The sequence below is a fragment of the Anas acuta genome, chromosome 1, assembly GCF_963932015.1.
Source record: "Anas acuta chromosome 1, bAnaAcu1.1, whole genome shotgun sequence".
Lineage (NCBI taxonomy): Eukaryota > Metazoa > Chordata > Aves > Anseriformes > Anatidae > Anas > Anas acuta.
Genome location: NC_088979.1, coordinates 66,284,240 through 66,305,106, shown reverse-complemented (window position 1 = coordinate 66,305,106; position 20,867 = coordinate 66,284,240). Strand labels below are relative to the sequence as shown.

Here is a 20,867-nt window from a genome sequence, read left to right as displayed (position 1 = left end):
TTTTGTTCCCGACTTCCACAGAAACAGAATCTCACCCATCATCGACGTCGGTGAACACACAGTTCACATATTAAAACAAATTTGGATTGTACTCTTAGGCAATTAAGGGATCAGTGAAGCCAAATTTGAAACTTTTCCACCCAAGTTGCTGCGTACGCACTGCTATAAGACAGCACAGCAGTGGTGGGTCCCAAAGCCAGGACTCCCTGCTCCTGGTACCATATAAACCTATAGGTAGGCCAGGTTTAATTTCGGTGTATTTCTTCTATCGGTTCTGCACTGCCTCTGAATAACGGGAAGGGAAAGTCTGCAATTAACTGCCCTTCAGTTCAGAATCGTGGTATGTGTCTGAAAGCTATTATTGTTATTATGAATACCAAGAGACGTGATATTCTCACTTCTTCTCCTTTTAATTGGGCAAAAGCCATTGCTCTCTCCTGGTGAAGTCTTCAGCGTTCAAATACACTGATCCACCCAACCCCCCCCCCCCTTTTTTTTTAAATACTTCAGGCAAAAATAGAAAGTCCCAGCACATTCCTATATGTGGGAAAGGGATTTTATTTTTATATAGTCATCTTCCATATGCATTTTATAACCCAAAGACCATGGGACAGATCCTCAGCCGTGCTCATGGGGAGCCCAAGCAGAGACAAGAGGCCCAGTGGGTAAATGGTGGGCGCTGCACTGCCTACCCCCTGCTGCTTTGTAGCTCTGGGATTTGGATCATTTGGATCATTATTTGGGTGATCTGCTCCCCCACAAGGACTGTGCCAGGTTGGACCAAGGAGAATATATTTTCAGGGCACCGCAAGATCGCTTGATGTCAGTACTGACCATTTCCCTGCAAATGCAGGGGGGCCGGAGGGCAGCTCAGAAACTTGGGGACTGCCTATCAGCCTGAGGGGGCAAAGCTGGATGGGGAGGATCACTGTCTGTTGTCCAAGTGCCTTTCAGCCCCCCCAGAACAACCACATGAAGCAGTGAGCTGTAAGCAGTCACACTGACTTGGAGCGAGGCCTTTTCCTTCTCCCGCTTTCTCTAGATTAAGAAAAAAAAAAAAAAAAAAATAAAGAAAAGAAAACCAGAAATTACAGTGCCATTACAGAGAAGGAGTGAGACCAGGAATTAGCTTTGTCTTACTTGGCTAGAGGCAATTTGAAATAAAGCCTCACATTTTCACATGTAGCACTTTTGTGACTCGCAAGAGGTTAGGAGTAAACTGTTAAATCAGAAATCTAACCGCATGCTTTGCTGAGCAGATTTCATCATTCAAGGAGCTGGGTGTCTGCAGACATCGATCTGCGTCTATTATCAAGGCTACAAAGCAGAGTGGCAAACAGAAGAGCCTTACTATTGAGCAATTTTTTGTTCCCTTTAATATTCCGCGTAGAGAATGGGGCTGTGCGGGTTGTAAGCACGGGGGAGTGCCGTGTGCTGGCTGCAAAGGGGGAAGCCTTCTCTCCTTTTCCCTCGTTAGCTCATTTATTAGCATATCTTCCCCCCTCCCCGGCTCCCTCCCTTCCACACAGAAGTGTACAGGTAGCTCTGCGGAGAGTTGAGCCCCATTTCCATTTCCTTCAGAGGTCTTCAAAACTGTAGTGCACCAAGAAACGCTTTCCCAACCGGACGGGTGTTGAGCACAGTCGTCTGCATTTGTCACTGTTTCCAAGAGCCTTGCGTGATGAAAGACCGAGCTAGCAGGAGGGCTGGGGGCCCTGAAGAAGAGTGTTCAAAACCCCATTAAATCTCTGGTACTGCTTTCCCTGACAAACGAAAGCATTAAGGGCGGCAGCAGCAAGAGTAACCTCAGAAGTCTGAAGGATGCCGTGCCTGTGCCAGATTTGAGCAGTCTAGCTAATGAATTGCGGATGGAGAGGAGAGCAGAAAGAAGAGCTGAGCCTGACCAGCTTGCGAGAACTGCAAACGAGACCATCCGCAGCCACCCATGATTCATAAACCCGTCTCCCTTCAAAGTCCGTGAACCTCAGGTTCCCAGTGCTGGCATTTTACAGAAGGGGTCTTCCCTTCTCTAACGATGAGCCTGAAGGTTATCACCGCCTGATTGCCCAAGGAGCAGGAAGAGTCAAAGAGCTGTCTCCCCCACCATGTCTTGCCAATGCGATTCACCCATTAGCTGCAGGGACCGTCTATCTCGGGATGAGGGGGCAGCCGTGTCAGAGGGCCCCTTCCCTCCCTCACAGCTTTGCTGTGGATCTTAACAATCTGGCCAATTAAAAAAATATTTATAAGATGCCTTGCTGGCCTTGCCATCCACAAAATCAGCCGTGAGATGTGCCGTTACCGGCAGTGCAGTTAGGGGGCTGCTAATTTATCTGCTTGGATTTGCTCAGACTGAGAAAGATTTATTTTTTTTTTCTTTATTATGGGGTTTCTGTTGCTATTTAAAGCTGCAGCATTTTAGTGCTTCGGAGGAATTCAGGCAGGACTGTCACGAAAGAGACACATAATGAAAAAACACTGTTTTGTACAAATGAAGTACGTTCTTGCTTTCGGGATTACTTGCAGGTAGCAACTCCCCACTTCGATCCTCTCTTAGGTTAACTCTTTTCTTGATTAGGCATCTTGAGTCTTCCAGTTCTGCGGGGACACGGGTTAAATGGCACCACTGCTTCCTGCCCTGAGCTTGTTTTTCCCCCACATTTGTGTTCTGACAGTAATAATGCTGCTTTGGCCATTACAACGCCATGGAGAGCGTCCCTAGATATGAAACACACGTAGGTCTCTCAGGGTACGAACACATGAATAAAAGAAATTGGTTTACCGTGATAAACTTGGTTGTAAATTTACAGCGTGCTAGCTGCCAACCATTAGCCATGCTTTTTCCTACCCAGTGGCACACGCTGGTAATTGCAAAGTAGGTTGCTCTGCTTTCTTTCAAGAATAATCTACTTGGCCTTTGCCTCAAAGTAAGGCATGCACGCAGGCAGCTCCCTGCAGAGTAAGTCATTTGCTGCAGGTTCCCACCCTGCCCAACATTTGCACTGATGGATGTTGGGTTTGCATTGGACGAATTTGGTATTTCACCAGCACTGTGTGCCTTGTACAGGGAGGACGCTTAAGATATTGCTCCTTCAGGTCTTACTTTGTGCTGATCTTCCAGAAACGGTGGGCTCACATCCCACATGACATTTCTGAAGCACACCACTTGCTTTACCTATTCTGAATTTTGCATTAAACATTTCATATCAATGGAGACCAATTTCATTGCTAGAGCTAATCAGGTTCATTTACCGAACATGTTCAAAACTTAGCTTCTATATACAGAAAATAAACAAGAAAATGAATTTTCATAACTTCTGCCTTTGATTTATTCATAATAAGACCTATTTACTTGGCAGAAGTTGCAAGACCATCTGTCTTTCTGAAATGTAATGGCTCCAAACTCTGTGAGCACTGTTTTTAAAAGAAAACACTCAGAGCTAGTTTCAGACCTACTGCAAGCAGGCACAGCTCTGTTACTTGACCCATTTATTTCTATCAGACATCTTTGAGGTGTAGTTAGCCTACAGCACCTGAAACAAGACGTTGCTTTAGGTCCATTAACATTTTCATTAATTGCCCACCTCTCTCAGCTGATTAATGTAACTGATTAACGCGAGCTTTGTCTGTAACTCAATTCTGAGTCAAATCTTGGCACACAGAGATTCACTGCAAATTTATCATATTAAATTAAAAACTGTGTTTTAATAGCTAGATATATAAGCACAAACATGATGGATCAGCCCATACTTATGCAGAGAAAAGCAATGCCTTGTGCCGGTTCTTTAGAGAAAGATATGGAGCTTTCTTCCAAGAGAAATTACAGGGGACATGATAGTTTAGGGAATTGCTAATACAGCAATAAGTTGCGGAAAGGTGTACTAATTACTGGGTGTACCTCAGCTGTACTGCTAGGCATGAGACTGATGGATGAGTAATGAAGAGAATAATTGTGATTCTGATTTCATTTAAGCCTTGAGTAGCTCCACTTGAAATAATGGAGTTCCACGCTTGTAGAAGTGGTGTGGAATCAGAACCAGAGCCAAAAATGCCTTCAACTACCTGGGAAGTGTCGCTTTGTACGGTCCTTGGTGGCAAGAGGATAGGTTTGAAATACTGCAAAGATAGCTTGTAGCATTAATAATTAATAGTTTTAAAGGATGCCTTTTTTCTTTTGTGTGGCTCTATTAAAAGAAATAGCCTCTAGAAAAGCAAAAATATTCCAAAGCCCTGCAACTTTTAAAGAAGAAAGACTCTTCTTGCGATGCAAGAATGGAGAGCGTATCATTTACAGAACCACTAACAGAGGGGCTGCTGGCTCTTTTGCACAAGTCAAACGCGCGGCCTGATTAGGAAGAACACCAGGTGACAGCTACCTGACAGGAAATCAGATAAGTGACAGTGACGGTCTGTTTACACATCTTCTCAGTGATAAGGACACAGCCATTCAACACGGTCAACTCTGGCCTGGCTGTGGCCTCATTAAATACGCTCAGTGACCCAACTGTACAGAAGGTGTTGAATTTTCCGAGACAAATTCAAAAGCAGCCTTGCCTGAAAGGCAGGCTGGTTTGTTGAAAAGAGAAATGAAAGGATTGAAAAGACGTGGAGTTACTCCCAGCTCTCTGGTCGGGATGCCCCAGAACACGGTGAATGTACAGCCAACTGCTCTCACGAGGGCTCCGCCTGCCCCATGGAGAGCGGGCTTTTACCTTTAGGACACATTTCACGAGTAATGAGTGCATTTTCAGAAGAAGAAAGAAAGAAACCAGAGACAGCAGAACTGTTAATGTAGGAAAGAAATGTGATTTCCAATTAACAGTAAATGTGTGGTGAATTCCGAGCTGTGATGATTTTATTTTAGAACATATCTTTGGATTTAACTGTAACCTTCATTATCCGTGACAGGTGGGCTATGTCAATAAAATGTCCCCCCCTTCTTTTCCAGATGTTCCTACAGCAGCCAACGGTGTCCCTGAGCTTTAGCAATATCCAGCAGCCAGAGCCACAGCAGCTACAGCAGAGGCCAGGGGTCATTTCTCAGCAGCAGCTTGTCCCCAGTCCTCAGCTCCCTGGGCAAATTGCATCTCCGCAAACACCAAACCAGCAAGTACTGAGAGAAGCAAGTGTGATATCGAGCCAGGTAATCACTTCTTTGACTAGAGGAGCATTTAATATGGAAAGAAGACACTGAGCTGTTACTAAACAAGCTAGTGAAGTCATGTTGGTACTGCACCTTTCCCTTTCCTTCCCTATTCTCCTATGTAAAGGCAGGCTATATAAAGGGTGTCCTTACAGCATTTACTTTACCTTAAATCCCTTTTTTAAGACCTCAGCTAGAGGGTTACCTGAGCAGCTGTTCCATCTCTAAAACAGTACAGGGCAGGTATGCAAAAGGTGTGGATGGTTCGTGTTGATCACAAAAGAAACCTGACAGCATGGTGGAAACCAGCAATAGCAGTGCCAGCAGTGCGACCTCACAAAATGAGCTTCACCCCTGCTCACTCTGCAAATCCAACCAGATGCCATAAAACCTGCTGCCTGCTGCAGTGGCATGCTGTTGGGGTTCGTGGAAATTTGTGAGAGATGCCCAGGTTGGGGGTGATACAGACTCCTGTAAAGGGAAATAAAAAAGTTTGGGTTCACATATTTGTAGCTGAGACCTGTGAAATCAGGTAGGCTTGGCAGAGGATTTTGGTCTTACTGCAGGCTTCTTGGCATTTCCCGTCTTTGCTCCTCCACCCACCTGTTGTGCCTCCCTTCTCAGAAAACCCAGCTCTTATTTCTGAATGTAGCAGTGCCATTAGCTTCAGACCCCTCAGCGTAGCATTTAACCTCCCACACACCCGCATTAGCATGACTATTAAAACAGAGAGTGGATAAATAGGAAAAAAAAAAAAAAAAAGCCCCCAGCTTTTCCTTTAGTAAGGTTCATTGCCATCACGGGGCTTTCACAGCGGGGCTAAGCAAGCCTCACCCCAAGCCTCCTCTCCCCGCTCTCTTGCAGGGCCCAAAGGCGGTGAGGAGCACGGAGCTGGCACCGGGTGGTGGCCGTCCTCTCCGCGCCTCGGCCCCACCATTTGGCCCCGCTGCGGCCCCTGCAGCCCCACCACCCCGCCGTGGCCCCGGCCCTGGCCCTGGCCCTGGCCCACCCGCCGCCGGCTGCAGCCATGACCAGCAGCTCAGGTAGGGCGGGACATGGAGGGCGCCCGGGTGGCCGCCATTTTGGGCTGCCACCATCTTGGGCTGCCACCATCTTGGGCTGCCCTCAGTGGGTGGGTGAGGGAGGGGGTGAGATGGATGGTGGCATCTGCACCAGCATCAGAAATGGTGTGGCCAGCAGGACGAGGGAAGCAATTGTCACTCTGTTCTTGGCACTGGTGACACCGCACCTCGGGTGTCGTGTTCAGTTTTGGGCCCCTCACTAGCAGAAGGACGTAGCGGTGATGGAATGCACTGAGAGAAGAGCAACTGAAGGGACATATAAGGAATGGCTGAGGGAGCTGCGGTTATTTAGTCTGGAGAAAAGGAGGGGAGTCCTCATCGCTCTGTACAGCCACCTGAAGAGGTTGTAGCGAGGAGGGTGCCGGTCTCTTTTCTCAGGAGACGAGTGATAGGACTCGGGGAAGCAGCACCAAGTTGCTCCAGGGGAGGTTGAGATTGGATATCAGGAAGAATTTCTTCATGGAGAGGGTGGTCAAGCTTTGGAGCAGGCTGTCCACGGAGGTGGTGGAGTCACCATTCCTGGAGGCAGTTGAGAGATGTGTGGACATGGCACTGGGGGACATGGTGTAGCAATGAACTTGGTAGTTAGGCAGGTGGTTGGACCTTGAAGGTCTTTTCCAACCTAGATGATTCTTTGAACCAAAAAGATGATCCTTTCTCAGTTTTCAGAACATGGCATGTGTATGGTCCTTCTCTCACAGCAGTATCGCTTTTTCTTTCTTCCATGTGCAAGACTGTTGCTCAGCCAACCCATTCAGCCAATGATGCCCGGGTCCTGTAATGCAAGACACCCTTCAGACCTCAGCATGGCTGGATCCCAGGCTAAGTATGTGATGTCCGAAACACCAAAGTTGCTTTTGAGGGGAAATGGCCTTTTTTAGCAAGATGATTTTAGCAAGCAGTTATAAATAACAGGAGCGCATTACTGGGCCGAGCCTGCCTTCTAGTGTCAGGGTCAGCCTCATCTTTTTTTTTTTAAATCTTTTTTTTAATCTTTTTTTTTCTGTCACTGTCCTTAATTGTGAAATGCCAAAATGATAATGTCTGAACATCATTAAACTGATTCTGTATGTTACCTCAGGAATGTAGGTATTCAGTACTTTTCTTTTCAAGCATCACTGCTGCTGCTTAAGATTACCTTGAGCTAAAACCTCCAACTTAAAACATACCAATCTGCAGTTGAGATCTCCATTTAAGCTGATAAATAAAAGAGGCCCAAATTTCAAAGATACATCTCCCGTTCACGTATTCTGCCTGACTCACAGGACACTTCTTGGAGCTCACGTGCTTGTTTAAGTACCTAAATCTTAGCATTTCTGACCAACCCCTAATTTTGAACAGCTGTTTAACAGACACACACCACACTATGATCTCATCACCCTTTACAGGATAAACAGAATTAGGCTGGGTTGGCAGTAGCTTCCTTGTGGTTTTACCCACAGCCTTCCACAAAACAACAAATATTTGGGTTTGGCTGTGCGAAAGCAGGCTAGCAACCGGAGCTGAGTATTTTGTTTCTGGCTCACTCCTCAGTCCAGAGGACTTCTAGAGACTTCTTCTGGTCCTATAATGTGGGTCACAGCTATGGGAACTGCTGACCGTACTTGGCAACGTCTACGAGCAGCTTAAAAAGTAATCAACCCTAGCCATCCTGCAGGAGATTACCAGCCCCACAGGCAGTCGTATAGAAGCACAGGCAGCAGAACGGGGAGTGTGTCTGCTTCTCAGCTGCTGCAGTTCAGAACTCAGCTTATTAATACAAAATCAAAGGCCGTGTGCTTTAATGAGCCTGGGATGTGAATTGGTGGCTGAAGAGAAGACATGCATAAACCAGAATCTCTAATGAATCTAAAATGTGGTCTGGGTTTTGAGGTGAGATGTATTCTGTCCTCCCAGTCCAGCTCATGTACGGTGTTAAGCCAATGCTGCTTGTTTTCATGCATGCAGGTCCGATGCCCTGGAAGCCTTTGCTTAGAATTATTTATGAAGTTGATGCCCACCCCATATCCTAGGAGAAGACCTTTGTTTCTACACATTTTTTCTTGATTGTTTTACTTCTTTCTTCCCCAGATACTCTCAAAACCAACAAATGTTTCAAAGTTTGGAAGTGCAGACTTCCAGCAACGGCTCTCCAATCGTTCTGATGGGACAAGCAGTGTTAAACCAAGGGTTTGCCACGACACCTCCTTCCCAGCCACCCTCTCTGCCACCTATGCAACTCCAGCACCAACAGCATCAGCAACAACGCTACCTGCAGGTAGGGAAGGACAAAGAGGACGATGTATAAAACATGCTCACAGAATAATAAGGCGAACGGGCTGTGCAAACGGGGCCTGCGAGCCTTGACGAGCTGTAAGTTTCAGCGGGAGCCTGATCGCGGCAGAGATGGCCATTTCAGAGATAACTGAAATGTGCAAGACACTGATAGGGTGTCGTGTACCCTTCCCGTGTAGCAAGGGAGCAGTGCGAACAGTCAGAATATTTCAAAGGAAATTACTAATCCTGTACATTGGAAACATAATCAGATTATCCTGGATGTATTTAAAGTGTATTTCTAGATGGAGAAAATTGCTGCCTTAGGATTTATTCTGTACTCTTTATTAAGTACAAAATTTGCTTAGTTTACAAGTCAAAAGATGATTTTTAATTACCAGCACCAACATAAAATAAGATCGGGATCAGATATCCATATCCCTTCCATAAATTAACATTCTTCCTCAACTCCACAAGGCAAAGAAGATGAATTGGAGCAGATCACCTGGAAGCACCAGGTGATTTGAAGATATAAAAATACTGATTTTTTTTTTTACCTAATTCAGTACACGTAAAGCTAAGGGGAAGGGGGGAAAAGAGGTGTCTATTAACTCAGAAGGAGCTGAACTGAGTCTATAAAACCTGATCACATCTCCACTGGAATCACTGAAAGAGTATCATCGACCTCAAATGATCACACTGAAAAACGAAATCCTTATCATAGCTGAGAATTAACGAAAAACACGGCAGACACCATTCCCAGATGAGCATCTGCAAAATTCACATCGACTTCAACACTGCAATGTCGCACCCTACTGTAAACTCACAAAAAGGAAGGGCTAGAAGGGGCCTTGTGAGGTCCACTAGGATCCCCTGTGTTATTTCTGCTTCGTTTCTGTCACCTAGCCTTGTCATTTCTGCCATATTTGCTCAGCCTGTTCTTAAACAGGCTTTTCAGAATAACCCGCAAATCCTAGGCAGTGCATTCCTACTAGAAAACCTTTCTCAATGCCTAATTGTAATCTTCTTTGCTGCAATTTAAATCTGTTCCTTCTAGCATAGGTAGGCTAACCCCATGCCAAGCACACAGCCCCAGAGACAAAAGCCTGCAGAAGGAGTAATACCTTTAAGCACGCTGTACCTTGAGGACGACGAGCGCTAGCGTGAAAGAATGAAACAACTCGATGACTTTTATTTTATCTGTAGGTGCAAACACCAAGTCCTTTGCACAATGAGCAAACCGATTCTTTGCTCCTGCCATCTTACTCACCACAGCAAGGGAACATGGGGTATCATCAGGCACAGCAGCAGCAGCAGCAGCAGCGACCAAGAAGAAGCAATAGCTTATCAGAATCATCAAATTTACCACAGCCACTGCGATAAGAGTCCCACCAGCACAATCAATGCACGATTAGCTTTAACCAATGGGCACCTGGGGCAGGAGAGAATGACTCTCTACTTACCATTTCGGCTTTTGCACAAGCCTTTCTTGCAGAGCCCTGTGACAGAAGGATGCCACAGGGCGCGGACTGCCGCACACAGCGCACGCTCTGCGCAGAGCAGAGCACAGAGCAGCACCGTCCTGTGCAAGCTCCTCCGTCAGCGGGTGCACGGGAGGAGGAGTTGGAGCTCGGCGTGCTGCTCAGAAAGCTGTCTGGCAATTCCAAAAGACTGTTGACAGACACTTGAGGTACTTGGCCTTCACTGTTTCAGTTCTTCTTTTGTGTATGAAAAAAGCACTGCGTCAAAGGTCTATTGAGGAGAGAACAAGAGATTATTTTTATTATGATTATTGTTATTATTTTGCACAACTGCACAGAGGACAAAACCTAGGCACTTTCTGTAAAGAGAAGTTTGTTTCCTTATTCTTGTGGCCAAATTAGCACATCCAATGGAGAAGAAAGCCTGGTCATTGGTGAAGATGGTCTACAGCTCATAACCCTTGATTTAGAATCTGAAAAGTATTATGCAGCTTATCCTAACTGTTCTTCACGACTAAAAAACAAAAAAAAATCAAAAAAACACTGGACTGTTTTATACATATGAATTGTGATTGCAAAGAAGAACTCGACTTGTAAGCACAATCATGCAACTCTCCCATAATACACGATGGATCCTTCTTCAAGCTAAATAACTCACTCACTGCAAGTCTCTGAGAAATATGCACTGTGTTTTGGCCCACTGACTCGGGATGCTGCAGACTATTACATATCTCTTTCATTATAACATTTAGGATTGAATTTTCCTTTGGGGGGAAAAAAAAAAAAAGAAATGCACTTTTCGCTTTTTTTGTATGTTTTCTGTTGATATGTTTCTAAGAAAGATTTTATGTAATTATTAAATAAAAAGTAGTGTATTGTACAGCTGTTGTAATAATGACCTATTTCTATATAAAATAAAATTATATGGAATTATGTGGAAATTATTTTGTATATGAAATATCAACTCATTTCACAAGTATAAAGATTGTGCTTGTGCTTTTTTGTGAGTGGATATTTTGTAATAAACTAATGAATTAGAAATGTCTCTGTGAAGGGTACTACTGTTTCATGCTATATACGACTCAAACTATTATTTTTTTTTCCATATAATGATGGACGGTGTCTTTATTTGTAGAATAAAATAAAATAGCCAAAAGGCTTTATTGCAGGACTTGCACACATTTTCCTGTGGCTGTTCAACTATGTGATTCACCTTAGATTTTATAGCATGAGCTACAGCTTTGCAAGGTGTTTGGCAACCAATTAACCAGCAACAAATATTATCCTACGGGATCTGTGACATGGCATAGGTGATGAGAATGATAGCTTAGGAAATTAAACAAACTGCTAACCCAGACAGCTTATTTTTCATTCTCTTAAAACTCTGATGGTCTTAGGCAGCTCTGTACTTCCAACCAGCCAGTTTGGGACTGGGATGAACATAGGGCACGACAGACAGTTTAGAGTGGTTTGACCCAACGTATACCAGGGCTTTGACCCATGTTCACGAAGCAGCAGCTTCACAATTTAAAGACATCGCTGTCCTGAGTTTTCTGATACACCTCTGCTGGATTTGCTCACGTGCCCCCACCACACAGAGCCAAGTTCCCACCTTGGCATCTTTGTGCAGGCACTTTTTCATATTAAATTCAAATTGACTGCAACTAAATGGAGCAGCCAAGGTACAAGTCTGCTTCCCCTCTGCTGACTCTCTGGCAGAAGCAGCAACATCCAACAGAGCACAAGGTGGATAACTGGGTAACATGTTCATCCGTCACAGCAGGATTGAAGGGATAGCTTCCAGAAGCCCCTCAGGGCATTCTGCAGCTGCCTGAGACAGCCTAACCTTGAGGAGAGTGCAAACCGTGCTGTCCTCCTCACGCTTCTGTACCAAGGATCATGTCACAGCGCTGGTTTCCATGCCGTAGAGGAACAACGGAGATAATTGGGCTGGGAGCTGGAAATGATGAAAGTAAACTTTCAGAAAAAAAAAAAAAAAAAAAAAAAAAATATATATATATATATATATATATATATATATATATAAAAAGGTTCACTTCAGAAAACGAAGTACTGAAAAACTTGAAAAAAAAAAAAAAATCTCCCACATAAAACCTGCTGGAAAAATGACCCTGGTGCTTCCACAGTAAGACTGACTGGTAACACTGATTGGTACACAGGTATTTCAGTCCATACAGTCCTTTTACTTTATTTTATTGAAGGAAGATGAGGGGATCGAGTATCTGGTCTCTAAGAAAGTGTTTCTGCCACTAGCTGTAGGCAGCTGTCTTAGATACCTGAGCTAGCAGGCGCATCTTTAAGTTCTTACATTCAGTGAAGCAAGAGTGACCCCTCCAGATGAAGATTAAAGAACTAAATCCTAAAGTGCTCTCACTTGATGTCTGAAGGAAATTCTCTCTTCCATTAACTTTAGACAAACCTTAGCACAGACACATCAGCTTAGCAGAGACTAATTTCACAAATGCTGTACAGACTTCTGTACAGACTTAGTTTAGGAAAGGGGAAGGGAAATCTGTCCATTTGTTCATGCAGGCAAGAGATGACGAAGGCACCCGAGCACCTCAGAGGGAAATACCCATGGCAGTAGCACTTTGTGGGTCTACATTAATATGATCATGGAATCATTAGGGTTGAAAACGCCCTCCAAGACCACCTGGTCCAACCACCCCCCTGCCACCACTGTCACCCACTAACCCATGTCCCCAAGCACCAGGCCCAACCTTTCCCTGAACACCCCCAGGGACGGTGACTCCACCACCCCCCTGGGCAACCCGTCCCAGTGCCTGACTGCTCTCTCTGAGCAGAAATGACAGAGGAAACAGGAAGAAAAAAAGAAAAACTTTGAGGAATCACTTTATTCGCGGGGATGCTTGTGCTACACCTCCTGATTCCCAGTGCCTATATCCAAAACACCTCTTTAAAATCAGCTAAAAACCAGCCCCGACCCCTGCCTGAGGCTCCCTCAGGGGGCAGGCGGGGGGCGCCCGCCCTGAGGCGCCTCACGGGGCGCCAACGGCCGCCCCCCCCCCCCCCTTTCCCGCCCTCCCTTTGGCGCCTGCGCAGTGCGCGCCTGCCGCCACCCGGAAGTGCCCTCGCCTCCCAGCCTGCCCTGCGCCATCCTTTCCGGCCCGCGCCCGGGCAGGGTGAGAGGCGTCGCGGGGCCGCCCGCCGCCATCCGCCGCCATCCGCAGCCATCGGGGGCAGCCGCGGGGCCGGGATGGTGGCGGGGGCGGCTGTGGGCGTGGGGAGGGCCGGGGGGCACGGATGGGAGGCGGGGGTCGCCCGCATCGGGCCTGCGAGGAGATGGGGGGGGGGGGGGGGTGCGGCCTAGCCGGGGGGTGCAGGCCTGTCAGGGAGACAGGGGGCGGGCTGCGGGGTGCTGCTGAAGCGCTAAGGGCCCGATCCGGGGTAATTTACCGGGTGAGGGAGCTGCGTGACAGCAAGGAGCCGGGGAAAGTCGTGACGGGTGTGTGCCTGGCTGCTTTTCAGCGTCGCTGAAATGGCTCCTGCGAAGAAAGGGGGCGAGAAGAAGAAGGGGCGGTCTGCCATCAACGAGGTGGTCACCAGGGAGTACACCATCAACATCCACAAGCGGATCCATGGCGTGTAAGCGCTGGGGTTTTGTCGGTGAGGTGGGCTGTGTGTAAAGCGGCGTTTGGAGGTGGGCTCAGTGCGTTTTAAGCTGCAGAGGATGAGGTTTCCTGGCCTTAATCTGCAGGTAGAGCTACTCACCTCTGTGCCTGAGTTGTCATTCCTACCCAGCTGAAGTCTAAAATGTAGCCCGTTATAGTAAGTTTTAGAAATTAAATACTGTTGTAATCAAATACTTGGATTTGTGCTTAGATGGTTGTGTGAGTTGTAAATCGGGGTGTGAGTTGAGGTGAACAGTACTGGCTGGGCTTTGGGTGCTGTTGTGGAGAGGAGAGTAACTTTGCCCCTGACAACACGCTGAGTCTTGTACGACCACGTAGCAGCAGCACAGTGCTGGAGAGGGGTTGTGAGAAACTGCCCTGCCCTTTGATTCTCTCCATGTGTGTATGGTAAAGTCACGTGGAAGAAAACCATATCCAAGTCAAACCAGTTTGAAATTGCTGAAATTAACTCAAAGCAGGAGAGAAGTGAGACAGTGGACTGCTGGAGAACTGTGGGTGAGGATGGGAGACACTGGTACTCAGACTGCCCCTCATGCTAATCCTAATGCTGATGTTCCTGTTCTCAGGCCCTCCTGCATAAGGGAGGCATGAGGCAGTAAGGTTGAAATATTTTTTGTGTAGTTCTTGTCTCATGTGGAAGCACCCAGCCCTGATTGCTAGCAGTAAATATCGAGTTCTTTCTAAGTAATGCTGAGTATAACCCACTGTGGGGCCTGAAGCCTTGTTAACCCTCATCGTGTGTCCCAGGGTGGGTGTATGCAGCAGAACAGTCACAGTGCAGCTGTAACCATCCCTGTCACTGGCAGTCTCACAGAATCTGGCAGTAATGTGCACGAGACAAACCACGGTTGTGATACAGGTGTGGTGGGGTTTCTGGTGCAGTCCTTACATGGAGAAAATAAACATCAAATCCCATTTAACAGAAGCTGTTCCTGAGAATAGTATCAGTTTTATTTTTGTGCTGCTTATTTCTGTGCTGATAAAACTTACTTCAAGTTTGTATGACCATTGTCATCCTGCTTTTTTTCTAGGCCTTTTAGTTACAGTCTCTGTGAAAGCTCTGATCTCTTCAGTAGTAGTGCCAGAAGGGATAGTGTCAGCGTGCTAGAAATAAGAGTTAAGATCTGGAAGTTCTTGCAGCTACGAAATTTCACCAAGCTCATTCTGTGTAGATGTGTGTGGTTTCTGTTAGGCATGGACCTGGAGGTGAGCAGCTACCTCCACGTCTGGTCAAAATACGATGCAGCCAGGGTTGCTGAACAAAATGATTTGAATTGTATGCTTAGAGAGTATCAGTGTTTGACTGCTGCAGTAAACATGCAGTGCTGGCAGATCCCTGAGGTTCAATAAATGGCCCTCCTGTTTGTCCTAGGGGTTTCAAGAAGCGAGCACCGCGTGCCCTCAAGGAAATCCGCAAATTTGCAATGAAAGAAATGGGAACTCCTGACGTCCGCATCGACACCAGGTTGAATAAGGCAGTCTGGGCGAAAGGAATAAGGTACGTCTCGGCGGCTCTTGGGGTTGGAGGGAGAACTTTAATGGGTAGACGAATCTGCAGCCTTCTTGATGTGCATGTGTTTTCCTTGCAAATGCTTCCTTTCTTACAGGGTGTGTGCACAGCAGTTGCTGTGACGTGTTAAGTTGACCCAAAGGGTTTTAGGAAAAGACTTTGAGGAGTGGGACCTCTTACACCATAATACAAAGTTAATCTGGCAGAGATTTATGCTGTTAGTGGTGAACTGAGCACCCACAGGCCCTCATTTTAAACCACGTCTTGTAGGAAACAAATGCCTAGGTCTAGCCTGTGCCATGCTCACAGTCCTTACCTGGAGCTGTGCACTGTGGCTAACCCTTCCTTCAAAAACAGCTGGAGATGGGCCCAAATGGGGTTGCTGTTCCCTGTCCTCCCCGCTAAGCTGTTCTGGTTCATACGCAGAGAAGTCGCAGCTGAGCCAGGTGGCAGCATAACCAGAGCTCAGCATTGAGGCAGCGAACTGGGGCTTCTTTGTACATTCTGTGGAGCGGGGAGCCATCACACCTGTCTTCCCACTGAGTTGAACTGCAGTTTTCGCTCACCCGGAATTGCTGATGTATGCAGAGCAGAGCATCTTGCTCTGGGAGGGTCGGGAGAGGCCAAAATCACAGCGTCAGCCAGCATGGAGGTCAGGGATCCAAGCGGAGTTGTGAGAAATGCTTTTGATTTAAGAAGGAGGTGAATTGGAGCGAGTTCCTGAGTCTTAATGTATGGATAAAAACACACTGTGCTAGATCTGATTTTGTAAGTGTGCTCCGAGAAGGAGCAGCAAGGCGGAATTTCCTCAGGTTCTGTGAGGTACTCGGAGCAAGACTAGTCCCAAGCCTGGAGTCCATCTGAGGTAGGAGGTTACTCTAGAAACAGTGCAGGCAAATTACTTGGTGCCTGCCCTCAGCATCGCATCTTGTGCAGTTAGGGGAGGATGTGAGGCTGTGACTTGGTGTCACAAAACCATTTCAGCAATTCAGTTGTGGTTTCATAGACATTGTGAGGAAGAAATGATGATCAATTGTAAATAAATACGATCTTGGTTGAGCTGTAATGTTTACTAAAATTCACCCTGACTTCTGGCATACAGAGTGGGCAGTACTTTGACCCTTGACAGGGCACACAGACTTTCAGGATAGTTGTGGGATTGTTTTTCCCCCTCCCTATTTTCTGTTCAGGAAAGAACGCTGGGCACAGGCACAGACAGGAGCCGAGTGGCTGGGGAGCAGCTCTTCAGAGAGGGCCCTGGGGGTGCTGCTGGCAGCGTGCCCTGGGCCAGGGGGCAAACCCCATTTTGGGGTGCAATAAACTGCAAATTCCTCTACCATGAGGGTGGTCAAACTCTGGGACAGGCTTCCTGGAAGTGTGGTTGATGCCCTGTGCCTGTCAGTGTTCAAGAGGCTCTGGTCTTTGAAGGTCTCTTCCGACCGAGCAGCTCTGTTCAGCTGACACAGGCTTGGTAGCAGCAGCTGCTGGCTGACCACACTCCTGTGCTCCCTGATCAGCTCCCGGATCAGCAGTAGACTGACGGTGCACTCCTGACTCCATGCACCCACTAATTCGTGGATTCATCTTACTCAAGGCTCAGTTAACTCTTAACCTGCTCACAATTCTTTAAGGAATTCTTTAAGAATTTCTTTAAGTACTAAAGAAAGTACTTTATCAATTGAAAATTAATGTCATCTTCATTTTAGGAACGTTCCTTACCGCATCCGTGTGCGTTTGTCCAGAAAACGCAACGAGGATGAAGATTCCCCAAACAAGCTGTACACACTGGTTACCTACGTACCAGTCACAACATTCAAAGGTAAGGTTTCGTAAGGTTGTGTGCTGTCCACACCACGTTGTAGCGAGCAGCTGGTGGAGTGGGACAGCTCCTCCTGCAGTACAAAACTGGGAGGAAAAGCATGCAGAAGGGGCCAAACAGCTGGCCTGATAACTTCACTGCAGAGAACAGGACTGCTAGCTAGCCCGATCAGCATTAAAACCTAAATTGAGAATTCAGTCAAATAATTTTGAGAGAATAAGAAAGACTGACCGTAGTTGTTAGGGTGGTTTAAGGTTTGTGTTCACCTATGTGAAGCACACCTGATGTTGAAAGCTCAAGCTGGTTTAACCTTCTGCTTGTCAGCTGAAAAACATCTTGTTTGCAAAATAATTTAAGGTGGAAACTTTCATTTGTGCCTGTGTAGTTTGTTTTTCCAGAAGTAATCACCAAACTAGCTTTGAAACTGTTGGGGGACTTCTCTTGGGAAGACTTGCATAGGCATAAAGGGAAATGTCTTGGGAATAGATACTGATACCATTTCTTGTTCTGCAGGCCTACAGACAGTCAACGTGGATGAAAACTAAACTCATTTTAATTAAAATAAAACGGATAAAAGAAAGTTTAAGTCTTTTTTTTGTGTGTTGCCTGGTCTCTTCAAGCCCTCATCAATAAAGCATTGAATTGAACAGGTGTGAGGCTCTTCAAACACCTCACGTCACTGGGGCTTGTACGTAATGGTGCAATTTTATTTTTTTAATAACACTGGGCTTCTGCGTGTGAATGTATTATGGAAGATAAATGTGTGGGGGGCAGAGTCCTAGCGCTTTGTTCCTGGGGGAACAGAGAGCCATCACACCCGTATTTTAACAGCACTTTGTGTATGTAATCTCTCGGGATAAAGTCTGTGGCTGGTCCCCTGCTGGTGTTGGGAGGCTTCTCCCAAACACATCTGCACTGTGCTGCACTGCGGGGTTCTGACCAGTCCGCTAAATGCAAACACAACCTCAGGGACCTTGTTTAATGAAGAGGGGCTACAGGCACTCACCTGCCACAAACCAAGAAGTGCTGCCACTGCAAGTCTAGTACAAAAAGGGTTTATTGAAAAGTGCATGTTTTCACAGACCAACATCAGAAGCACAGTCCATGTACACTTAACTTCTCGGCAAGACATACAAATTGGAATAGACTCAAATATATTAAAATAGTTTCAATTACCAGCATTGAAACGGTTTTCAGTATTAGTGCAAAAAAGGCAACCCAAACAAACTGCAGACGGTAGCTGAGAATTTTTTCCTGTTTTTTTCTTTTTTTTTAAAAAAAAAGGGATGATGAGACAGCCTCTGCTGTGCTCCCAGTACGGAAGAGGACTTCAGTGTCTTCACGCTGTAGGCAGATGTTTCCTTTTACATTCAAAACAAGAACATAATAAATCAATGGCACAAAACAACTTGTACGCTCTTTAGCTTTTAAAGCTATTAAACTGAAAACCACAGACCAACAAATTGTTTATCAAAAGTCCACTGCTAACTGAAAGCCTTTTACAGTATGTGCTTTGGCATTGCGTCAGTGCATTTGGGTTTCTGACAGGTTTGCTGCTACTGGGTGCTCAGTTTTGTCTGTTCGCCCCGCGACTGGCAGCTCGTCCCGTTCGTTTTGAGGCTGTACTGATTCAGTTTGGCGCTCTCAAGTTTTGGTTTCAGTTCTAAGGGCTTTTCAAAGAAATTCACTAGCGACTGTTCGGTCAGGAGGGATGCTAAAATATGTTCAAAGGAGACGGTCCAGTCCCCTTCGGTTACCGGTGACGACTGAGAGTCTTTGTGAGGGGTCTTCACAGTGTCAGTAAAAACAGCGTCCTGGTCTGAGGCGGCGGCCTCGGGCTGCAAGTCCTCGGTGAACTCATCCGATCCGCTCCCCAGGCTGATGCTTCTTTGTCCGACCTCGCCGATCTGCAGTAACAGCGTGGTCACGGTGGCTATGGCTTGATACAAGTCGTTCTCCTCCGGATCTTCGTGGAACATGCTGTACAAGGTCTTGCAGAACTGAATGAATTCCCTCTGCAAAGGATGAGACACCAGAATCAGAACTGCGGAGCAGCCACGCTGCGGGGGACTGTAGGAGGCAGGAGAGGGCACAGTAGTGCAAAGGAATCTCGAATACTTTGTGCACACTTGCTTTTTAACTTATGCTTGCTTTAAAAAATTGGTAGATGGATTTTGATTTCCACTGATGAAACATCGGTACTGAAAATCAAAAGTGGGATCAGGATAGAAAAGTATTGTGCTCCCTTGATCAGAACAGGCAGTAAGGACATCACAAATGATCAAAGGCAAACGAGGGGATGCAAACGGGTGGAAAAACAGTGGTTGTTGCACAGGATCACAACCGAAGTAGCCACCTGTAGTCCTGCAAGCAACTTCCCTTCTGTTTCTCTCCATCTCTGCCCAGTTCTTCTTTTTTTCCTAATAATAAAATGCAGGCTCCTTCCCCTGCTCACACACCACAGATGCTTATCAGGCCACCAGCTGATATTTTAATATCCCGTTGGTAGGGAGGAGGTGAGGAAAACAGAACAGCAATATGTATTCTTTGGGATTGAGGAGGGCTTTTTTCCAGCCTGCTACACTGCAGGTGAGGGTGAGTCTGAAACTTCTATTCACCAGGCAGTCTGAGGAGGGGAAGCTGCTAGACAGGTGGTTGAGTTTTTAAACACGATGCCTTTTCCCTGATACCAAATCCTAGGCATCTAAAAGACTGAACCTAAGCGTGGACTTAAGTTAGACTTTATCACAAAGAGCTCAACTGCTGTATTTAGCCAGTTCATTTGTGAATGCTCTCCACTTCTTTAAAAGCAGCCCACAGCCTCTAATATACATACCTGGCTCATTTTGGGCAATTCTTTTTCAGTTTTAGTATCCTTCTCTTTGGCGAGATCCTTCAGCATCTGTTTCAACTGCTTTTGGTAATCTACTGCATCACCTTTTACAGAGTAGACAGAAAAAGGAGAACTAGTTTTCAAGTCACTGTAATAAATCAACATTAAAAATAAAAACCAGAGAGCAAAGATAATGGAGCAGGGTTACCAAATGGACAGTTGGTTATCTCATTATGCACAGGGGTTAGAGAACCATTTCCGACATACCGTTTGCTTTTCCAATGACTAGTGGTCTCGAAGTTGACAGCAAAGGATTCTTCAGTGGTGACTGGCTGTCTCTTTCATTTTCTGTGAGAGCTGGCCAAAAATTGAAGTGTAATGATTAGTCCTTCAAATGCTGCATGATGTCTATTTATGCTTTTAAAATTTACATACTTGAAGAAAACTAAATAATAGGGCAAGTATTTTTTTAAGCAGTTACTTCATTAAATCACAATGTAAAATTATCTTAATGTAAGTAAGGCTGGTGCTGCAGGGAGAGAGCAGGACGTTTGCCAAGAATGGCAGATTTAATTTAAAACTTCGCACAGAGGAAGTACCACAAAGTTTTGTCACTTCATCACAAGTGGATCAAGATGTGATAAGGACATTTTTAGTGTAAGTCAAGTATAACCATGCAAAAATGTTTTATCCCAGTTCATATTTGGCCTAGAAGTAACCTTGGAATTGGCTACAGAATATCTCAGGATGCAGCAGATGTGAGCCTTAACATCGTGCATCTATAAATTCCACCCAAAAAGGTTTTAACTGAAGTCATTTTTGAAATGCAGCAAGCATAATTACACATGCAAATCCTATATATACTCCCAGCTGAAGGAAGCAAGACAGGGTTCTTCATTAAGCAGCCTTTTCCCAAAAGCTTTAAGCAAGAGTTTTTTGAGGAAACTGAGGTATTCGTTCCCTTTCAAGTTTCTTACCAGGCGGGATATGGAGCTTGTAGAGTAACTTTATCTTCTCATTCATTTCTCCATTATACATGACATCTGCAAGAAAAAAAAAAAAAAAAAAAAGA

The 20,867-nt window shown here is 45.9% G+C and overlaps 3 protein-coding genes across 8 annotated transcripts in view; 2 read left to right on the top strand and 1 right to left on the bottom strand.

Moving 5' to 3' along the window:
- NPAS2 (neuronal PAS domain protein 2) overlaps positions 1–11,004 on the top strand; it is a 100,279-nt gene extending 89,275 nt beyond the window's left edge. For 4 of the 5 annotated variants that reach the window (XM_068680466.1, XM_068680475.1, XM_068680463.1 and 1 more), the window contains 5 exons: positions 4,949–5,143; positions 6,008–6,186; positions 6,959–7,051; positions 8,296–8,482; positions 9,685–11,004. In XM_068680466.1, coding sequence (XP_068536567.1) covers positions 4,949–5,143; positions 6,008–6,186; positions 6,959–7,051; positions 8,296–8,482; positions 9,685–9,861 — 831 coding nt within the window. In that variant the 3' untranslated portion in view covers positions 9,862–11,004. Of the gene's footprint in view, positions 1–4,948; positions 5,144–6,007; positions 6,187–6,958; positions 7,052–8,295; positions 8,483–9,535 lie in introns of all 5 variants that reach the window. The other variant, XM_068680484.1, reaches the window with a different exon arrangement.
- Positions 11,005–12,999: 1,995 nt separating this feature from the next.
- Positions 13,000–17,548, top strand: RPL31 (ribosomal protein L31). The gene is made up of 5 exons (XM_068680458.1): positions 13,000–13,123; positions 13,470–13,586; positions 15,006–15,131; positions 16,850–16,962; positions 17,476–17,548. The coding sequence occupies exons 2-5, from the start codon at positions 13,480–13,482 to the stop codon at positions 17,505–17,507; spliced, it is 378 nt and encodes a 125-aa protein (XP_068536559.1). The 5' UTR covers positions 13,000–13,123; positions 13,470–13,479; the 3' UTR covers positions 17,508–17,548.
- Positions 17,549–18,001: 453 nt separating this feature from the next.
- Positions 18,002–20,867, bottom strand: part of TBC1D8 (TBC1 domain family member 8) — a 46,251-nt gene continuing 43,385 nt past the window's right edge. For both annotated transcript variants that reach the window (XM_068680438.1, XM_068680446.1), the window contains exons 17-20: positions 20,773–20,838; positions 20,063–20,152; positions 19,799–19,899; positions 18,002–18,977 (exon numbers count right to left, since the gene is read on the bottom strand). In XM_068680438.1, the coding sequence (XP_068536539.1) occupies positions 18,519–18,977; positions 19,799–19,899; positions 20,063–20,152; positions 20,773–20,838 (716 nt within the window). In that variant the 3' untranslated portion in view covers positions 18,002–18,518. The remainder of the gene's footprint in view (positions 18,978–19,798; positions 19,900–20,062; positions 20,153–20,772; positions 20,839–20,867) is intronic.

Bases quoted from the DNA above. Each gene is read 5' to 3' on its own strand.
- RPL31 (XM_068680458.1), top strand. From the start codon at position 13,480: ATGGCTCCTGCGAAGAAAGGGGGCGAGAAGAAGAAGGGGCGGTCTGCC. The intron at 13,587-15,005 runs GTAAGCGCTGGG...TGTTTGTCCTAG, and splicing joins CACAAGCGGATCCATGGCGT to GGGTTTCAAGAAGCGAGCAC. The intron at 16,963-17,475 runs GTAAGGTTTCGT...CTTGTTCTGCAG, and splicing joins ACCAGTCACAACATTCAAAG to GCCTACAGACAGTCAACGTG.